We start from the raw sequence: 18,271 nt of genomic DNA on the forward strand, positions 1-18,271 counted from the left end.
ATGAACGCTACTCCATTTCTTCTGAGGGATTCTTGCCCACAGTAGTATACCTGATGGTCATCTGAATTAAATTCCCCCATTCCTGTCCATTTTAGTTCACTGATTCCTAAGATGTTGATGTTCTGTCTTCTCATCTCTTGTTTGACCACATCCAGCTTGCCTTGATTCATGGATCTTACATTCCAGGTTCCTATGGAGTATAGATCTTTGCAGCATCGGACTCTCCTTTCATCACCAGATGTATCAGCAACTGAGTCTCCTTTGGGCTTTGACCCAGTCGCTTCATTCTTTCTGGGGCTACTAGTACTAGCCCTCTGCTCTTCCCCAGTAGCATATCAAACACCTTCCGACCTGAAGGGCTCACCTTCCGGCGTCATATCTTTTTGCCTTTTGGTACTGTCCATGGGGTTTTCATGGCAAAGATACTGGAGTGGGTTGCCATTTCCTTCTCCAATGGATCACGTTTTGTCAGAGCTCTCTGCTATGACCTGTCCCTCTTGGGTGCCCCTGCATGGCATAGCTCATAGCTTCACTGCGCCATACAGTCCCCTTTGCCATGGGAAGACAGTGATGCATGAAGGAGTGGGTGGAGTATACGTATTCAATATATGGACCTCAGACATTTTCAGGTGCACATCTAATATATATGAGGTAGGCAAACTTGTACTTTCCAGAGGTTGGAATGGCAAACTTCGAAAGGACTGTCTGCACCCATACATACCTACCCATCCTCTTAGATCAGCCCAGGAGGCCCTTCTACAAGAACCACCCCTCAGGGAGATGAGAAGGGTGGTAACCAGGCAAAGGGCCTTTTCTGCTGCTGCTCTCCATCCTGGAACTTCCCTTCCTAGGGAACTTTGCCTGGCGCCATCCCTATTTTCCTTTCAGCACCAGGCGAAGACATCTCTTTTTAGGAATTTTTAAAACATTTAGTCTGCATGCTGTGGCCCTTTGTTTTTATAGATGTTTAATTTATTATGTTTTAATTGGTTTTTAATGGGTTTTTACTCTTGGTATGTTTTACATTGTAAGCCGCCTAGGAAGGCCTTAGCAATTATAGGCGGCCTATATAAATAAATAAAACTTCCTTACCATTGGCTATGATGGCTGGGGATAATGAAAACTGTAGTCCAAAAGCATATTGATATACCAGGTCTCTCCTCTACCTCCTTTAATACATGAAATAGTCTTTGAGTTGCCAGGCTTATGACTAAAGTTCAAAATGACAGGAGAAAGTTGTAAAGTTAAGAATGTCTATTTTCTGTCCCAAAATTCAGCACAAATTGTCCTATTAGAGAGATGAAAAAAAGTTCCCAGTTTTTGTTCTGTGTCTCCAAGCAAAAGAAAAAGTGAAATATGAAAGGGTAGGAGCATAATGCGGAAGTGCAACAGAGGACCCAGTGGTATTTCTTCTCCATATACACACCCAGCTTGGTGCACAGCTGCTTAGTGACTGCCATCTGGGTGTGTCTAATTAGAAATGTCCTAGAATATATTTTCACAAATGTTATTAAGAAGACATTCAGCAGCAGATGCAGCTCCAGACCTTCCAGGCTGAAAGATAAAGCTGCCAGAACCAGGGAATCACTGAGCAATCAGGAAGTTATCATATCTCCTGGTGCTTTTCTTCAATGAAATGTTCATAAAAGGGCCAAGAATCATTTCTGTTTGGAATTTACTTCTGAGGAAACAGGAAGCAGAAAAGCAGAGGAAATGTAACGTGCCAAGTTATTATGCATGCTGTACTCCATAATGCCATAATCCTTCCCTCCCCCTCTTGTCATTTACACTCTTTATCACATTCATTGCTGTTCATGATATCTGAAACCCAACACTGTCTTAAGCTGCTATTCCAATGTGCACCTCTCAGCCAAATGCCATGGATTTCCCCCATGGGTGCCACATATTCCTCTCTGCATGAGCATGACCAACTGAGTTCCAAATGCTGCTGACAAAGCAAGAGCAACAACAACACTAGGAAGATTTCCAATGTAAATTCTCCGTTCAAGTTCAGGGAAAAATGAATATCATTTCCCTTCAGATTCTGCATGTTTTAAATGTCCTGAATTACAATGAGCACAGCCAGTTGGGAAGTAAAATAAGATAGGATAGCTATGAAATAGGCTATATTAATCTTGAGATTATGGGTAGATGTGATCGCACCTCAAGAGTATTCTGCTAGCTCCAGCAGCATTTTGCAAGGCAAATGCTGTCTATCAACAAAGTCTCATATAGATGGAGATGCTGATGCAGAGATATACCTGGATTGTATATAATTCTGCAAGTATATACAGACTATTAGCTCTATAGTGGAAGAACCACTTTTATGTTGATGTACACAAGGGCCTTTCACAATGCATTTTACAAAATGTATGGCCCATACTCTTGATTTCTGTACACATGCATTCTGATTCAAGATCATATCCCATCTTTTTTTGCATGCCACTCAAATATCGTTGTCACAAAGAATATTAATTCACATATGACATTTGAAGTTATCATCATTGTGATATTGCTGCCACTTTCTTTGTGTAGAAGCTGTTTGGGGTGGTTGCTATTCACCTCTGCACTGCTACTGTATTAATTTCTCTTTTGGTCTTGCACATTGTGGCAGTATTTGTCTCTTCCCTTATTGTTTGCTGTTCTTATGTTTGAAAAGACATGACCTACAAAGCCCTAAACGGCTTGGGTCCTGGCTACCTGCACGAGCGCTTACGTCCGTATATGCCCGACCGCCCTTTGAGATCTGCGGGAGAGTCCCTTCTCCGGGAACCCTCCATGAAAGAAATTAGGAGAGTAAGTACCCGGAGGAGGGCTTTCTCTGCGGTGGCGCCCAACCTTTGGAATTCACTCCCCAAAGAGGTCCGCCTGGCACCGTCGTTACTGGTTTTTCGGCGCCAGGTAAAGACCTTTTTATTTAAACATCATTTCAATTGTTAAAACATATGATCTGGCCTGGGCAACTTCTTCTTCCTTCTCTTTCTCCTCCTATATTTTTATTTTATACTGATAATTTTAATTTTGTATTTGTAAATCAATGTATTTTTGTATTGTTATATTTAATGGTAATTTATTATGTACTATTGTATTTCAATGTATTTTATCATGTTGTAAGCCGCCCCGAGGTTTCGGCAAGGGGCGGCATAGAAATGTTATAATAATAATAATAATAATAAAAAAAGAGGGATAGGATAGTCATGGTCTGGCTGCTGTCACACAGGAACTTATGGGTTCCCTGAAATAGAAGAAAGCAATGATATTACCCTATGCCAAGGTTCCCCATCCTAGCCCCTCTAGATGTTTTGGACTTCGACTCCCATGTTCAGGAGTGCTGGGAAATTGTGGTCCAAAATATCTGCCATTTGCCAGCTGGAGGAAAGCTGAAGGCACCATCAACACACCACCTCGTCAGCCTTTCAAATCACTATCAGTACTTCCTCCTGTGAATGTTGGTAAAGGCCAATTCAGTTCATGTAACATTGGATAGGGAAGAATAACCTATACCTGTGAATCCTATACAGCAGATTGTACAGACCTAATGGCACAGAGGCAATATAGCATGACAAGGTCATCATCACAATTTTGGGATGCAGACAAACGGAGATGGAAAAATCAATACAATAAGGGAGAGAATTAAAAAAAAACAGCTTGAGCTCTCATTCAAGTGCTCTCATAAGCTCTGCTGTGACTTGTAAAGCTATAACAAATACTTCTGATTTTTAATTGCTGTGGTGAAAAGGAAGAATAATACAACAAAAATTCTTCCCATGCATATTGGTATGAAAACAAGTTCAGAGAAGAAAGCACACTGGACATATGTTCTGGATCCAAGCGCTTAAGAAGAGGAGTTCATTTTTCAGATACAGGTGTGACACCTTCCCCCCTTCAGTGATGGCCATAGAAAGAAAATAAATGGATAGAGAAGACATTGTAGTTTTTCAGAAGCAGCAATTTTGGTAGAACGGTATCTGATGAGAAGGAACCAATTCCCAACCTAAAGGTTCTGCATATGTAACAAAGTGAAATTTGGAGCCAGAAATGGCTAGCTTGTGATAGCCTTCAGCTCTCATCAGGCCTGCACAGCAAGGCCAATGATCAGGAAGCCTGGGAGTTCTAGTCCAAAACACCAGATTTGGAAAAGCTGAACCCCCCTCCCCAGTCAAATACCCCCCTAAACAGTTAATTAAACTTGTTATAAGGATGTCAGAGAAATTGGCAGCCTATTCCGATGAATTAAAAATTCTGTTAATCTGACCTATGAGTTCTGCAATGGACTGTCTAGAAGATCAGGTTTGGGTGTTTTTGTTTTTTAACTTTTCAGAATTTTATGTAAATTTTGTCATGTAAATATGAGGATTTTAAAAAGCTGACCAAAATGTATATTTTCTCCATAAAGCGAGGAAACCCACATTTCAGGGGAATCACACATTTGAACATTTGTTTGTTTAAGAAGCAAGCAAACAAACAAAAATCAGATTCTATTAATGAGCAGATGATGGAATAAAAGTCACCTGACAATAATCAAAAGACAGATGCAACAGATTTAACACAATCTATCTATCCCTGGCTGTGTATGTCCAGGATAAGGCATGAGAAGAGGCATTCACAGCAGAAAAATGCTGGAACAGCAGAACTGGTACAGTGGCACACACGTATATTAAAACCAGTGGCTCTGCTGAAGAAGTGAATGGAATTAAGCTATCCCTTCTTTTGTTCCTTTTTCACACTTTTGTTACATTCATTCTAGGGGCCTCCAGATGACCATGTGCCCTTACTGTGGCCTCCTCTTCCTACCCTCAACCAACAATTACTTAGTGGCTTCCTGGCTTTGGCACAGGTCCTCTACCCCACCTTTCAAAATGATTGAAATGTCTCTCTTACAATGTAGTTACTGGCAGTTCAGATAGGAAACTACAGCATGCTGGTATTAATGTGTATTCTGCCCCTCATTCCCTACTGTAATGTGGATCCCCCAGTCTTTTTCAAAGCTAAATTTTGCCTTCCTCCCCATCCCTGCACTGAGCCATGCATAGCATCTCCCCTTGTATGGCAGTTGATCCATGGTTTGATAAACATGTTTTAATGCATTCTTGCAAATATGTTAAAAGTAAGGTTGGCAATCCATGACTGGTAAGTTAAGCAACATACTGTTTTGATTAAATTGCAGGCCACTCATGATCTACCTGTTCAATGAGTGGCAGGCTTTCATCTCCTCTGCTCAACATTTGTTTAGTTATGTGTACAAGGGGGGGGGGGATCAAAAAACAAACCAAAACAAAAATCCAAACCCCCAAAAAACCCAAACCAAAACCAAAAACCCTGGAATTTATTTGTAAAACATTGTGTATTTATTTTCACATGTTCAAACTTTAGTCCCCTTCAAAGTACTCTCCGTTTGATCCAATACACGTATTGAGATGTTTTTTCCACTGCTCAAAGCAGGTTTTGATCTTGTCAATTTTGATGCCTTTCAGTGCTTCTGCCATATTTTGTTTCACCTTTTCCTCCCATTTCCCTGGGAGGATCTTTTTCATCCCGGGAGACAAAAAACAGCTGTATGCGGAGAGCGCAGGTGAATAGGGAGGGTGGGGCACAAGGGTCATGTCACCTTTATTTGGTCAAAAACTGATGAACACTCAATGCAGCATGGGCAGCTGCATTGTCATGGTGGACGAACCAGTCATCTCCCGGCCACAGCTTGGGACATTTCTTCCACACATTGTGACACAAGCGTCTCAAAACTTCCAGATAAAAACTCTGGTTTCCTAGAGCCCTCACCTAACTGGGGAAGCCTGTGCTACAAGGGTCCACCCTCCAGAAGATAATTTCAGGGTTTTATTGGGTCCCTCTCATACGTTAGGCAAATATACCTACAAAAAGGCATAAATTGAGAGATATATACACAAAACTGCTAGATCAGAATTTTTATTCCTTGCATAAGTGTGTACTGAAAGTAGGGATGTCACTTTTTTCTGTAGCAGGATTCCTGGACTGTTGACCTCAGCAAGTAAGTCAAAATGTTTAGCTGCTGAAGTTTTTCATATCATTGTATATCTATGCTGCAGCAAGGATAATCAGTTATCATTACCGCTCAGCATGAAATTGCTAAAGCCACAGGAGACCTGTCAGTGGTGGGGGCTTGCAATGCAATCTGAAATAATGTCAATAATCAACAAAATGACTATTCTTTATTTCTAAGGAAGTAACCAGTAGGAATGCTTGCAAGTGTCAAAGCCTGGAAAATAATGAGCATCCTATGCAGAGCAGGAAGAAAGAAGAGGCTCTCTCTCTCTCCCTCCCTCCCTCCCTCCCTCCCTGCAAGAGCTATGACAGAGCATCTGTTGAAAACTGTCTGGTTTGCTTGAAGGCTTTCAGAAATGTGGAATGGAAATCACAAGGGTTAGTCACTAGTGTAAGCTAGTTGGCTATTTCAGACTACACAGTCTTCTCAAAGTACTAGGCACTGAAAAACTGAGCATCTATGGACTGCCTTTTTTAAAGCTTTCAAAGTCAAGCAATGAGCAGTTTGAAAAGCATAGGGACTGCATATGAAGAAAGGAGAAGAAGCAACTGAACTGCCAAGAAAACAATAAGAGGAGAAAGGCTGGACTTATCTTGTTTTGGAGGGAAACATAAGGGAAAAGCAGGATCATGGTCAGATCCATTCAAAGATATTACACAAGTTCTTTCCAATGAATTTCCATTAAAGGCTTGCTCAGACTCAACCTCTATGTTGAAAGAGTTTAAAAATAGCGAAAGAAAGAAACTTTATTTGGTATGCATTTTTAACTGAACTAAGCTAATTCACACTTCCCAGACTGTAAGAATTGTATTATTTTTCAGATGCCACACTTCCCCAAATTTTGGAATCATACATTGTAGCTCAAAACTTGTGCATAATGGACTAACTACTAAAAGCTGTTACTCATAGCTGTGGCTAGCATTTTTCTTATAAGCATGATTGTAAGTCAGTTTGAGTGCTTTTTTCTTGGTAGAAAGCTGGGGTATGAATCCAATAAAAGAAATAGGTGAATAGAACAATTTGGTTGATTTCCAATCAATATCTGGTTTACATGTTTCCCCTCATAAAGCATGTGTGATCATTATCCAGATCAGGATTATCATAATCCAGAAAGGAGCATGTTATTTCCCAACCATTTTTCCCTGAAATTCCTCCATTCCCCATGCCTGTGTATAACAGGATAACAAAGTGTCCATTAATGCCAGTGGAGGCTGTTTTTATTCTCCTCTTCACGTGTGTGTGTGTGTGTGCAATAAATGCAGGTGCACACACAATTACACATACATGAGGGAAAGGAAGAATTGCCGTGGAACTTGGTAGAGGATAGGCTGAAACCTTGATCACCATTGTCCAAATCAAGACTGGGGCCATGTACACTTACATGATAGTAAGTAAAGATAGCTTCATCTCTACTGAAATAACTTGTAGAATGCGAAGTTTGGTGCAAAGCTGTGTGTATTAGGGCAACTTGAAAACAAAAATGCATATATTAGGGAAAAGTCATGCTGGATCAGTCCAAAGTTCCATCTGCTTCAGCATCCTTTACACATGGTGGCAATCCAGCTGCCCACAGGATCACTCAAGTAGGAGGGGTACAAGACCTCTGCCTGCCCAAGCTCCTCAGCAACTGGTATATGCAGGCATCCCACCTCTTAGGAGAAATAGAGAGAAAATATATATGAACATTTAAAAGTGCATATGACATTATCTATCTTGTGGGTAGATTTTTAAAGTAAGAAAGTTATAGAAAAATATGATGGGTGACATGTAAAACTAATACAGATTGGAAACTGACCGATTTGTCTATCCATTTATTTGATTTGTTTTTACAGTGACTTTCTACCAAGAAAAAAGCACTCAGGGTGGCTTGCAATTATATGAAACTTGATAACGTAACAGTAATAGAAGAGAAGCATGAAAGCACAATTAAAAGCACAATAGCAAATTGAAAACAACATTCAGTCCAATAGATGCACTTATCTATTACAGCCCAAGTCTTTGGCAATGGGTGGAAGGACATCAAAGAGCATGTGAACTTAGTTTCCCTTTCCCAAGTTTTATCAGTGCATAGCTGAGAATTATCTCAGTTCAGGCACAGCTGATCATACCATAGAGAACTTGAACTCCTGAGCTTAGATGCAAACCAGTTTACTTGCTACTCACGCAATCTGGTACCTACTTTGCCACACAACTCCAATAACATCTCAGTTGGTTACAGGGATGCAGGCATGATCAGACATAATCATACTTGTAAGGTCACAATAATAGCTCCCTTATTGTCCATCATAATATGAACTACCTGTCCTAGAGGGTCACTTTGATATTACTAGAGTAACATGGAATGAAGCCACCAAAAATGACAAATATAGATTATTTGTTCATCTACGAATTAGCTCTGAGAAGACAATAAGGTGCACTGTCTTTGCATCTATGCACTACATGAAAATAGCTCTCTCTCTCTATCTCTCTCTCTCAACTGAATGTGTGATAAGAAAGTAATGTGCAGTAAGTAATCTTGATAAGTATGAGAATACCATTCACACTCACGAAATAGTTGAACATGCCCCATTCACAGCCTAAATGTAAGTGTAGGCAAAAATATTTGTAAATCCTTAAACAGGCATGTGTATTTGAAAACTGAACAAATTTCCAAGAAAAAAAGTGCAATTTCACATTTAGTCTATGGGAGTAATTTGAACAATTTTGAAAAAAATACAATATTTTGCACAATTTCCCTACTTGACCATGTTCAATTTGCATATTATTTTCTTCCTGTTTGCACAAATCAGTGATTGTGAGTGCTCAGGGAAATTGAAAGTGAGGTGAGCATCAGATTGATATTTAGAGACTCTGGCCAATTGCTAACATTGCTGTCCTGAACTCTAGCCACATTTTGCTTGGGGAACAAGTCCTTAAGAAGACTCAGAGCCATCCACTGGTACAGCACCCTGTTCTGGATTTAAGCTCATAAAAAGGCCTAATCTCCTCCTTATTCAGAAATCAGAGCCATGTCCTAAGTTTACCATCATCAGCTGAAGACCAATATGTCTGGATGGTAATAGCACTTGTAAGACTGCGTATTTTTCCTGAGAGGCAGAGACAACATCCTAGCAACACAACAACTTATGAGCATCGAAACAAAAACATGTGACAACCTGGAAAACTCCATCCTCATTTGTGGGTGTGTTTGTCTTTTTCATAATCAGCACCTTCTGCCTCTACTTGCTCATTAATCAAGTTCCTAATGATTACTTTGTTATCACTCTGATTTTTCCTCACTTTCATTCTATCTGCACTATAGTGAATATTTCTATATCTAGCATTAAGGTCATTAATCATGTTTGGTTTACTGATTCTCATTTATTTAGCATCCTTTAGTCACTGTTACCACCTGCTTGTCTCCCTGAAAGGCTGCAAATCCCTTGATTGACTGCTGCAATCCATCAGTGTCTGGTCTTTGGGAACCAGTTTGGCCTGTAGCACAGGACAGCGAATGTTATACCCTCCCCCTTCCCCAACTCACTGCAAAAATAATGGATCCTATAGCCGGGAAGAGAGGAAGGGAAAATAAAGCTCTTTAAGACAAAGCAGCCAGAGTATGTGCCTGATATCCATTACAGTCAATTTAACTCTCAGCTTGCTCTCATTATCTCCAATGTCTCTGAGTGTTTGATGCATGGACATTATTGTTTGTCATAAAGCAAGAGCTGCCTCGGTAATGGTGCCCTTTGCTTGCTTTTCAATGTGAGAAATATAAATAGATCCAACCTAATAAGAGAAAAAATAGCTCAGTAGCTGGAAAGGGAAAATGATGGTCAAGCCTGGTCAACCAGTAGCTGGAAAAAGCAGTTTTTATGCAATATAGTTAGTTTACAAACATTTGGGCAGCTAGGAAGAGTAATCCATTTTAAAATATACTTCAACTTTAGTTCCATTTAGCAGCCTAGAGAGTTGTTCTCAGTGAAATGAAAGATTTCACCCAGAATTCTCAGCAGAGCTGGCTGTTCAAATTTCATTAAAGTTCATGGGATTAAAGCAGTTTTACTGTGTATGTGATTCCAGTCTAAACATGTTTATTCAGAATGGCATCCCATTGGACTTACATTCTGGCAGGTATGCTTGAAATTAAAGATATAAAGCAGAATCCTTGGTAAGTCCCACTGTGCTTAGCAGGGCTAACTCCTAAGTATATAAGCAGAGAAAGGTGGTCTGAGGCAGGAATGCTATGTTCATTTACATGGGAATAAGATCCAATGAAATCAATGGGACATAATGCAGTGATTAGTCCCACCTCTCTCAAAATATAGCATTTCAAACTAGAATGCTTAGATTTTGTATATGAACTAGGTGGATAAGAAGAGGGGTTGGAATATATTACTGAAATGTCAATTATCATGAGAAAGATTTGTTAGACAGCTGTTGAGATGCTAACCACCTCTGAATTCGGGAGAAACACTGCAGAACAAGAAGAGTCAGAGGAAGAGGGGTGTAATTTCATCAATCCAATGTTACTTGTCAAACCAAAAAGGCAGACCAATTAAATAATGTCTTGTGTTCCTGCCATCTGGCCCACAAGCAGCATGAACCTCCCTGAGGATGCAGCCAGCTCATTTTGGGAGAGAAAATGTTGGATTCAGTTTGGAATCACCTCCTGACGGACAAGAGCTAACTACAACAGTCAGAGAGATCATTACTTTGATAAATGCTATTGTTAACAACTTTATTATCACTCACTCTGTATTCTAAGGGCAGCCCAGTTCAATAAAGAATGGTGTTTTGGAAGCTTTTCACCTTGATCTGCAGGAAAGGAAAAAGGAGAGAAATGTGTTCGTGACACATCTCTGAGCAGTGTCATTCATTCATAAGATAAGATATCTCCCTAGTAATTACACACACAACAGTAGTTAACCAAGCAAGGATAAGTTGTGTGACCTCACTTTTGCAACCATGGTCTCCACAAAGAGTTTCCACTAATGAAAGTCACTGTTTCACATTCACTGTATGCATCGTTAAGTAGGATGTTCTGCTAATGCATTGCAATTATGAATACTTAATGCATTTTCAAAAACAATTATAATATGTGCACACAATCTTTGCTTCTACCTTAGTAAATACTATATAGCAAATAATTGCTGTAGCATATGCCTTAATGTAAAAACAATCCTTTTGTTGATTTAAATTAAGGTCAGGCAACATGGTTCTGCTGGGCACCAGTGTGTCCACTTAGAAAGCCTATTGCTCTTTTTACTTTTTAAATAAAAAATTCTTATGGATAGCTGGATTGGTTCAATGTGAAGTGAGGCCCATTAGCTGGTCTCCTTTGAGTTTCCAGTGAATATCTGCAGACAGGTAACTTGCCCTTTGTGACTAAACATGCCCCCAGATGGCAACCATTTTATGGTTGTTCCCAAGACAGTTTTTTTTAGAATTTTCAATATGCCCACAGGCCTGAAAGTCTGCCTTCCCTCAATATGGGGCTATCAAGTGCTGCTGCCTCAAGTGCCTAAGTGCCTCAAGGCTGAGTGATGAGTTGCCATTGAACATAAACCAAGCCGAGCCGAGCCAAGCCAAATCAATCCAAACCTGCCTTGTTTAGAACCAGAGAAGGAAGTTATGGTTGGTATTCTAAGGGATTTTCCAGAAAATAGGAGCAGTCAAAAAAGCTACAGTGTGTACAGTTCCAGTCACCACACCTAAAAAAGGATACCATTGCATTGGAAAAAGTCAATTCCACATATGTGACAGTTTAGACTATGACTGCTTTTATTAGCCCGTTATGAATGTTTCAGGTAGGGCATATGACATGCATCCTTATTAATCTAAACTAGAGCCTATCCATAACCTCTTATAACAAAAGAAGCATGAAAAATAAGTGAGACACATATAGCAGCTTTGGGGCACAGCTACTGTGCCCCTAAACTATCAGCTCTTAGGACATGGTGCACTAGCAGCAAGTAATTCCTGTCACTGATATCGTACAGACTGGAAAAAAAATACTAAGTCATGGATTAAAGCTGGATCAGTTCCAAATCTGGATTATGCCACATATATATCCCTTTGACAAACCCTCTACCAACTGGCACACTGGCATAAACAGGTCAACAAAAGCACTTCATGCTGCATTTTTTGACCTAGCTGCTGCATTCGATTCCATTAACAGGGCCTGCCTTTGGGCAAAGTTAGCTGAAATGGCTATTACAGGAGGTTACTATTGCTGCTTCTAGAGCAATATAGAGACACCTTTGCTCAAATTATGGTGGGAACGTTGGGCTCACTAACTAGCAGAATTCCCAGTTGCTAAAGGAGGTAGGCAGGGTTGGGGTTGTCTCCTTCCTTATGCAATCTGTATATTACTGATATAACAAAGATTTTGTCAAGTCCCCAATTATTTGAAAGAGGAGATTCTAGCTAATCTGGAGGTAATCCAAAGCCAATTTTTAAGGAGAATTCTAACCCTTCCCAAAGGTTCTTCTGCTTCTCTGATGAGAGCTGAAGTGGGACTTTCCTTTCTTAGGGCTTGGGTACACCTATTTCCATAAAATATTGGAAAAAGAGTAAATGTTGTAGTTTCAATTCTAGAAGTTACCAGACAACTTTCAATTCACAAAACACTCTAGTCACTCTGACTTTCTCAATGCCATTATCCAAAGATGTACCATTCCAGATGATCTTTTACAGGTCTCTGCTGATAAAGTTCAAACTTAGGGATGCATTGCTAGATCAGCCTTTAATTTTAAAATCTAAAGCAGCTCCTTGGTACAAATTAATCAAATCCAATCACTCTAGATCAAGCTATTTAGCCAATATACATAATTATAAGCACAGAAGGTCCTTCATTGCTTCACAGTTTTAAAACATGCAAACAGCCCTTTAGGTGGGTATTTTTTTCACACTCCTATAGAATGCTGTGTATGTATTTGTGGTTCTCCTGTAGCAGAGAATCTTCTCCATTATGTGATGTCCTCTCTGCTATATAGAGTTCCAAGAGATAAATTTTTAGTTGGAATTTTATCTGCCATTGATGTATACTCAGAATCCATGAAGATTGTTTTTATGTTATCAGATAATGATACTTACGCCTCCTATCGAATGTCTCTGTTTCCTTTGGCAGTTATGAAGATTAGACTACATGTGGCATCAAAGGGGATGGCTAATTGATAATGATTAAACTTGTTTTTATTTTACTTCTATAATTATTTTTCCAATTTCATCATCTGTTATTAATGAATTTTCCCAATTTTTTTGCTATTTCTTTTGCACATTTTGTAATGGCCTATGGCTAAATGCAATAAAATTTGACTCGAAATATATATCCCTTCTCCAGAATAATATTTATTTATTTGGGTATTTTACCCTGTCCAATACCCAGTGGGGTATTTTTACCCCATCCAATATTGGCCTTTGACATATCGAGCAGCTCCCACTTAAGGTCAGCTTTCTTTTGTTAGCCACTGTACAGCATGGATTCAGTTCTTAAAACTGGAAATTGAACAAACTGTGTATAGCAGCACTAGGATACTACACACAAATAGTTCTGTAATGTAGCTCAATACAGACTGGAACACAACTTTTGCAAAGCAAGCTCAATCTACATCCTATTGTATATTTATGTCACAATGAAAGGCAAGAAGAAGAAGTCATAGATGAAAACCAAGTCCAGTTATGATTATGCAAACCATAGATGGTTGTTCAGAGGTAATAAAATCATTTGTTTCGATGAAAGCATGAACAATTGTTTTTTCAAATGTTAATCTGACATGCATGAATGGAAAAGCTTATGCTTGTTGCTTGGAACATTCTGGTATTTACTTCAGCAAGATAAGGTATGACTTAGCAATAGTGAGGGTGGTTTGCTTGTCACCATATTCATGCTAAACTCTGTGAGTAGACCTTGAACCTCCACAAATATGGAGGTTCCATTTGTGCACTACATCGAGCTGTTACCTTTTCTACAGCTCTCCAAGAAAGATCTACAGCCACCATGGAAAGCTCAATGCAGTGACCAAATACACTGTCTGCATGGAAATAATATGCCAACAAAAATGAAGCTTTTATGTGAGCAGGGCCTGGCCTGAGTAAGCTGTTATGATCCTGAAGCAATCATGTTGCATATGTGTGAACTGGTACTATCTATGCCTCAACACCATCATAGGCAATGGCATTTTTTTCCAGAGGCACCCTATTTATTTGCCCCACAAATGAAACAGGACTTAATGTAGTCGGAGTGTTTAAGCGGGAAGATTTCTTTAGAATCTTACTTACCTACTGGAGACATTTCAGGGACACTGGCAACATAAGGCCCATCAAGGAATTTTGGCTCATTATCATTAATGTCCTGCACTTTGATGATGAACTCTGATTCGGGCTCCAGTGGTTTCCTTGTATCTATGTCCACTGCTTGAGCACGTAGGGTATAGAAAGGCTTCTCTTCACGATCAAGGCTCTTTATGGCATGAATGTCTCCTGTGGTCTCATCAATGGTAAACACTGTCCCAGCTCCATCTCCTGATAATGTGTACTTAACACTTCCCACTCCCTTGTCCAAGTCAGAATGAAGCTTAACAATAGAAAAAGAGAAGGGCAAAATTATTAACAGAGCAATTTACAGTCTACCTAACATTTAGCAACAGTAAGTGGGAAACAGTAGCACATATTATGCTTTAAAAAGTATTGTGTAGACTCTTTTGGACTGTAATAGTGCAATCATGTACATTCCTACTCAGAAGCAAGTTCCATGAGGTTTACTCCCAGGCAAGTATGGATAGTGCACCTCAATGTACCTAAGTTTATACATTTATAGAAATTATTACAAATATTAGTATTGGGATGCATATCATTCTTATCACATTTACCCTCTGGATGTCTTAGGAAGGTTTGTTAGACAGAGAGTTATGACTTGGCCAAAGCCATCTAGCCCAAGTTGTTTCAGACTTTAATTATGTGTGATGATTCAGAAAAGGTCAGTCAGTAGAGCTTCTTGTGTCCATATTTTTGGCTGCTTGTGGGGACAGATAAGCCTCAGTTCAAAGCTAACGAGATATGTAAATACAAGAAGTCCAACTTAACAATGCTCCCATTCTTTCAAATTGGCATGTAAGAGGAGATGCATGAGGTGTTAAGAACACACAGTTATGTTGTGAAGGTTGCGTACACACTCAGGAAGTGTGACACAGCTGAAATTCCTCCATTTATTCAGATGGATTATGAATACATTATGAATAATATCACTCAATTTCATGGCTGAGAAGGTTTTTGAATCTGGCCACCCTGTGTTCAGTTGTAATGTTCTAACCTGTAGAACACACTGGCTTTTAAAACTGATGAACTTAGACTTCTTTCCTATCCTATCTCAAAACTGGATGGCTGTATTTTACAGCTACCATGGGCGGTAGGATGAGACATAAGAAAGGTTTGTCCAAAGCCACCCAAGTGAGGATCTGGGCTATGTCACAAAGATACAGTGGCAAACTTAAAGTCCCCAGTGTGATTATTCCAGCATTTAAAACTGTAAAAGCAGTTTAATCTGCTTACAAAGTGTGTGTTTCATTAAGATGACAGTAGCTCATAAGCCCTGTGTGAGTGCCCAGCACTCACAAGGCATTTCCCAGGTTTCAAGCCCCATGTGCTGTGCAAGCAGTGCCCTTTTCCCTCATGCACCACTGCTGGCAGCAGCAGCAGCAAGTGAGGAAGCAGCTTGGTGTATTGCAAAAAAGACGGGCTTATTTAGAAGTGAGTCCTTCGGCAGGAAAAGATGAAGCATCCAGCTTCTGTCTGTTGCAGTCTGATTTCATCCTCTGACTGAGCTTCACATCAATTTCCATGAAGAGGTGAATTGGATACTCCAAGAAACTGTCACCTGGGCAGTGGGATTATGTCTTCAAGGCATATATTTGGTGGCACCGCTATTGGCCACATTCCCTGAGCTTGATCATATGGCATTCAAAAGGAAAAAGGAAAGGGGAAGGACAAAAAAGAAATAAAATTGTATGCCACGAGAAATAAATCATCCACTGCAGGATTACTCAGGAGTTTCTTCTTGGCTTTATGTTGCCTCCAACTTGACAGAAAGTGATTACTGCTTTGCTCCCCCCCCCCCCCCCCCCGCATGCACACACACATGTACACACACACAAATCTACAAAACATTGTAATGATTCTGCATTCATTTTGGAACTGGAAAGCATTTTTATAGTTCACAGGTCTTTCACATGCATCAAAGGGTACATCTGTACTATATAATTAAAACTATTTTAGTTGCTTTTGATTTTCCTCCAAAATCCTTGGAAGGCATAATCATGTGAATGGGGATAAGGATTTCTAAGTGAATTCTCAGTGCCCTATTATGCTGATGCTTTTGCCATTATGCTTAAACTCCCATAAAATATATGCACATGCACTTCTTTCACACTGAAAAGCAATTATTCTGTTCTCTCAGGTGAATCCCCCTGCAACTGTTGTTTATTGTTTTTGCTATTTTAACATCCATATCCTAAAAAAATGGTACAAGGACCACGATGAATATAAAACCATCAAAGAAAATATAGCCCTTCTAATGTTTCAGGGAAAGATAAAAATAAAAAGCATCTCCAGCAGAAAAACAAAATAAGTATTCCCGGCAGAAGATACACATTGTTTTCTTCCTTCTTCAGGGTTTTCATAAAAAAGTCCAAGCAGTGAGAAACAGGTGGATCCTACATGCCTAAAAAAGGATATATGGATGCCCCCAGAGAGAGGTAGAGGAATGGACAAGGCGCAGATGAGGACTGGGAAAAGCAGCAGGAGTTACTGTTTTGTGTATGTATGTGTGAATGCATTTATTCATTTATGGAATTTCTATTGTGCCCAATAATAGAAACTGTTGGAGGATAGAAACTTGAGAGTGTGTTCAGGTTTCTGCCTAAAGCAGGAGTAGGAAGCTGGCACCATCCAGATACTATGTACTCCAAACCTGACAACCCCTGACCATGCTGAAATGGGTTAGGAAAACTGAAGTTCAAAGCATCTGAAAGGGATCAGATTTCCTACCCTTGCCATAGATTAGCTACATTACAGACATCTTAAGAAAGGTAGAACCATGTGGTCTTCTTTAAAAAAAAGTCAGTGATGGATTATCAACAGAACACAGATCTGTTGTACAACATGGATCCAAAACCTACTTTTCTGATAGATATGTTTACCTATTAAAACCTTTTCTATCTGAATATGTGCATTTTGAGGTGACAGTGATGGATATTCAGCTCAGATGCCTTTTCTGTTCCCTTTGTAATAGCAAATACACAAAGAGAACATCTGATTCTTACACAGAAGTTTGTAGCTTCTCACTGAATCAGAGCATTCAAAGGCCAGCACAGCAGTGCACTAACAGAGGGTGCCTGTGATAAAATCTTCCTTCCTGAAATTGTGTATTAAGTGCTTCATCTGAATTGACTTGGAAATGATTGTCCTTTGTCATTTTGCCTGCCATGGTGCTGCATTGGAGTCAATAAGAAGTGCAGCAGTCTTCTTTATGGGCTTTGCCAAAGCAAAGTGTTCTTAGTTCATCTGATCAAATAAGCCGTAATAGCTGTGATCATCTAAACAAAGATGGATACTAAAGGTCTTGAAGTAACAGCCAAGCAAATACTTTTCCTGATCTACACAGGAAAGACTGTAGTGTGTGAATCAGAGCTGTTGACTTGTTTATTTTCTTCTCAGGTCAGAGGATCATACTACAGTTTGGGCTCTTTGTTCTGTTTTAAAGCAATCAAGGACATAATTCATGCTGTGCCAAAAAATTCTCCCACTTTTTCATAACAATTAGAAAAGGCTTTCAAAAGGATTTCAATGGCGAAGAGCATTTCAGGTAACTTATTATTGGCTGAATTTGCATTGCTTGTGCTTACCCTTAGGGTGGCTCCTGCAGGTCTGGAGCCAGCTAGTGAGACCTACCCAGACCCTATCACTGAATAGTTCATCATTCTCGATGCCTTATTATGGGGCAGGGCAACAGCTTTCCATCCTTTCTTGGGTTCCCTCCCATTTCTTCAAAACATCTTTGCTCTCACAGTCAGCCTGTGAAACTAATTAATGGATGAATTTCAGTTATTGCGGCCTGATGATGTGGACAAGGTGCTTGGACGAGTACGTCCCACCACTTGCCTATTGGACCCTTGCCCGTCTTGGTTAATAAATAATTCCAAGCACGGGATTGGGATCTGGATCTTGGAAGTGGTTAACACTTCTCTGAGGGAGGGTCGGGTGCCTGCCCCT

At 39.8% G+C, this 18,271-nt stretch overlaps 1 protein-coding gene across 1 annotated transcript in view; it reads right to left on the reverse strand.

The window, feature by feature from the left end:
- The window catches only part of CDH12 (cadherin 12), a 109,414-nt gene extending 94,009 nt beyond the window's left edge, over positions 1-15,405 (reverse strand). Inside the window, exons 1-3 of the mRNA XM_044426267.1 lie at positions 15,397-15,405; positions 14,285-14,579; positions 10,757-10,819 (exon numbers count right to left, since the gene is read on the reverse strand). Of these exons, the coding sequence (XP_044282202.1) occupies positions 10,757-10,819; positions 14,285-14,579; positions 15,397-15,405 (367 nt within the window). The remainder of the gene's footprint in view (positions 1-10,756; positions 10,820-14,284; positions 14,580-15,396) is intronic.
- Between the last annotated feature and the right edge of the window lie 2,866 nt (positions 15,406-18,271).

The sequence above is a fragment of the Varanus komodoensis genome, unplaced genomic scaffold (assembly GCF_004798865.1).
Source record: "Varanus komodoensis strain SLA01 unplaced genomic scaffold, ASM479886v1 scaffold17, whole genome shotgun sequence".
Lineage (NCBI taxonomy): Eukaryota > Metazoa > Chordata > Lepidosauria > Squamata > Varanidae > Varanus > Varanus komodoensis.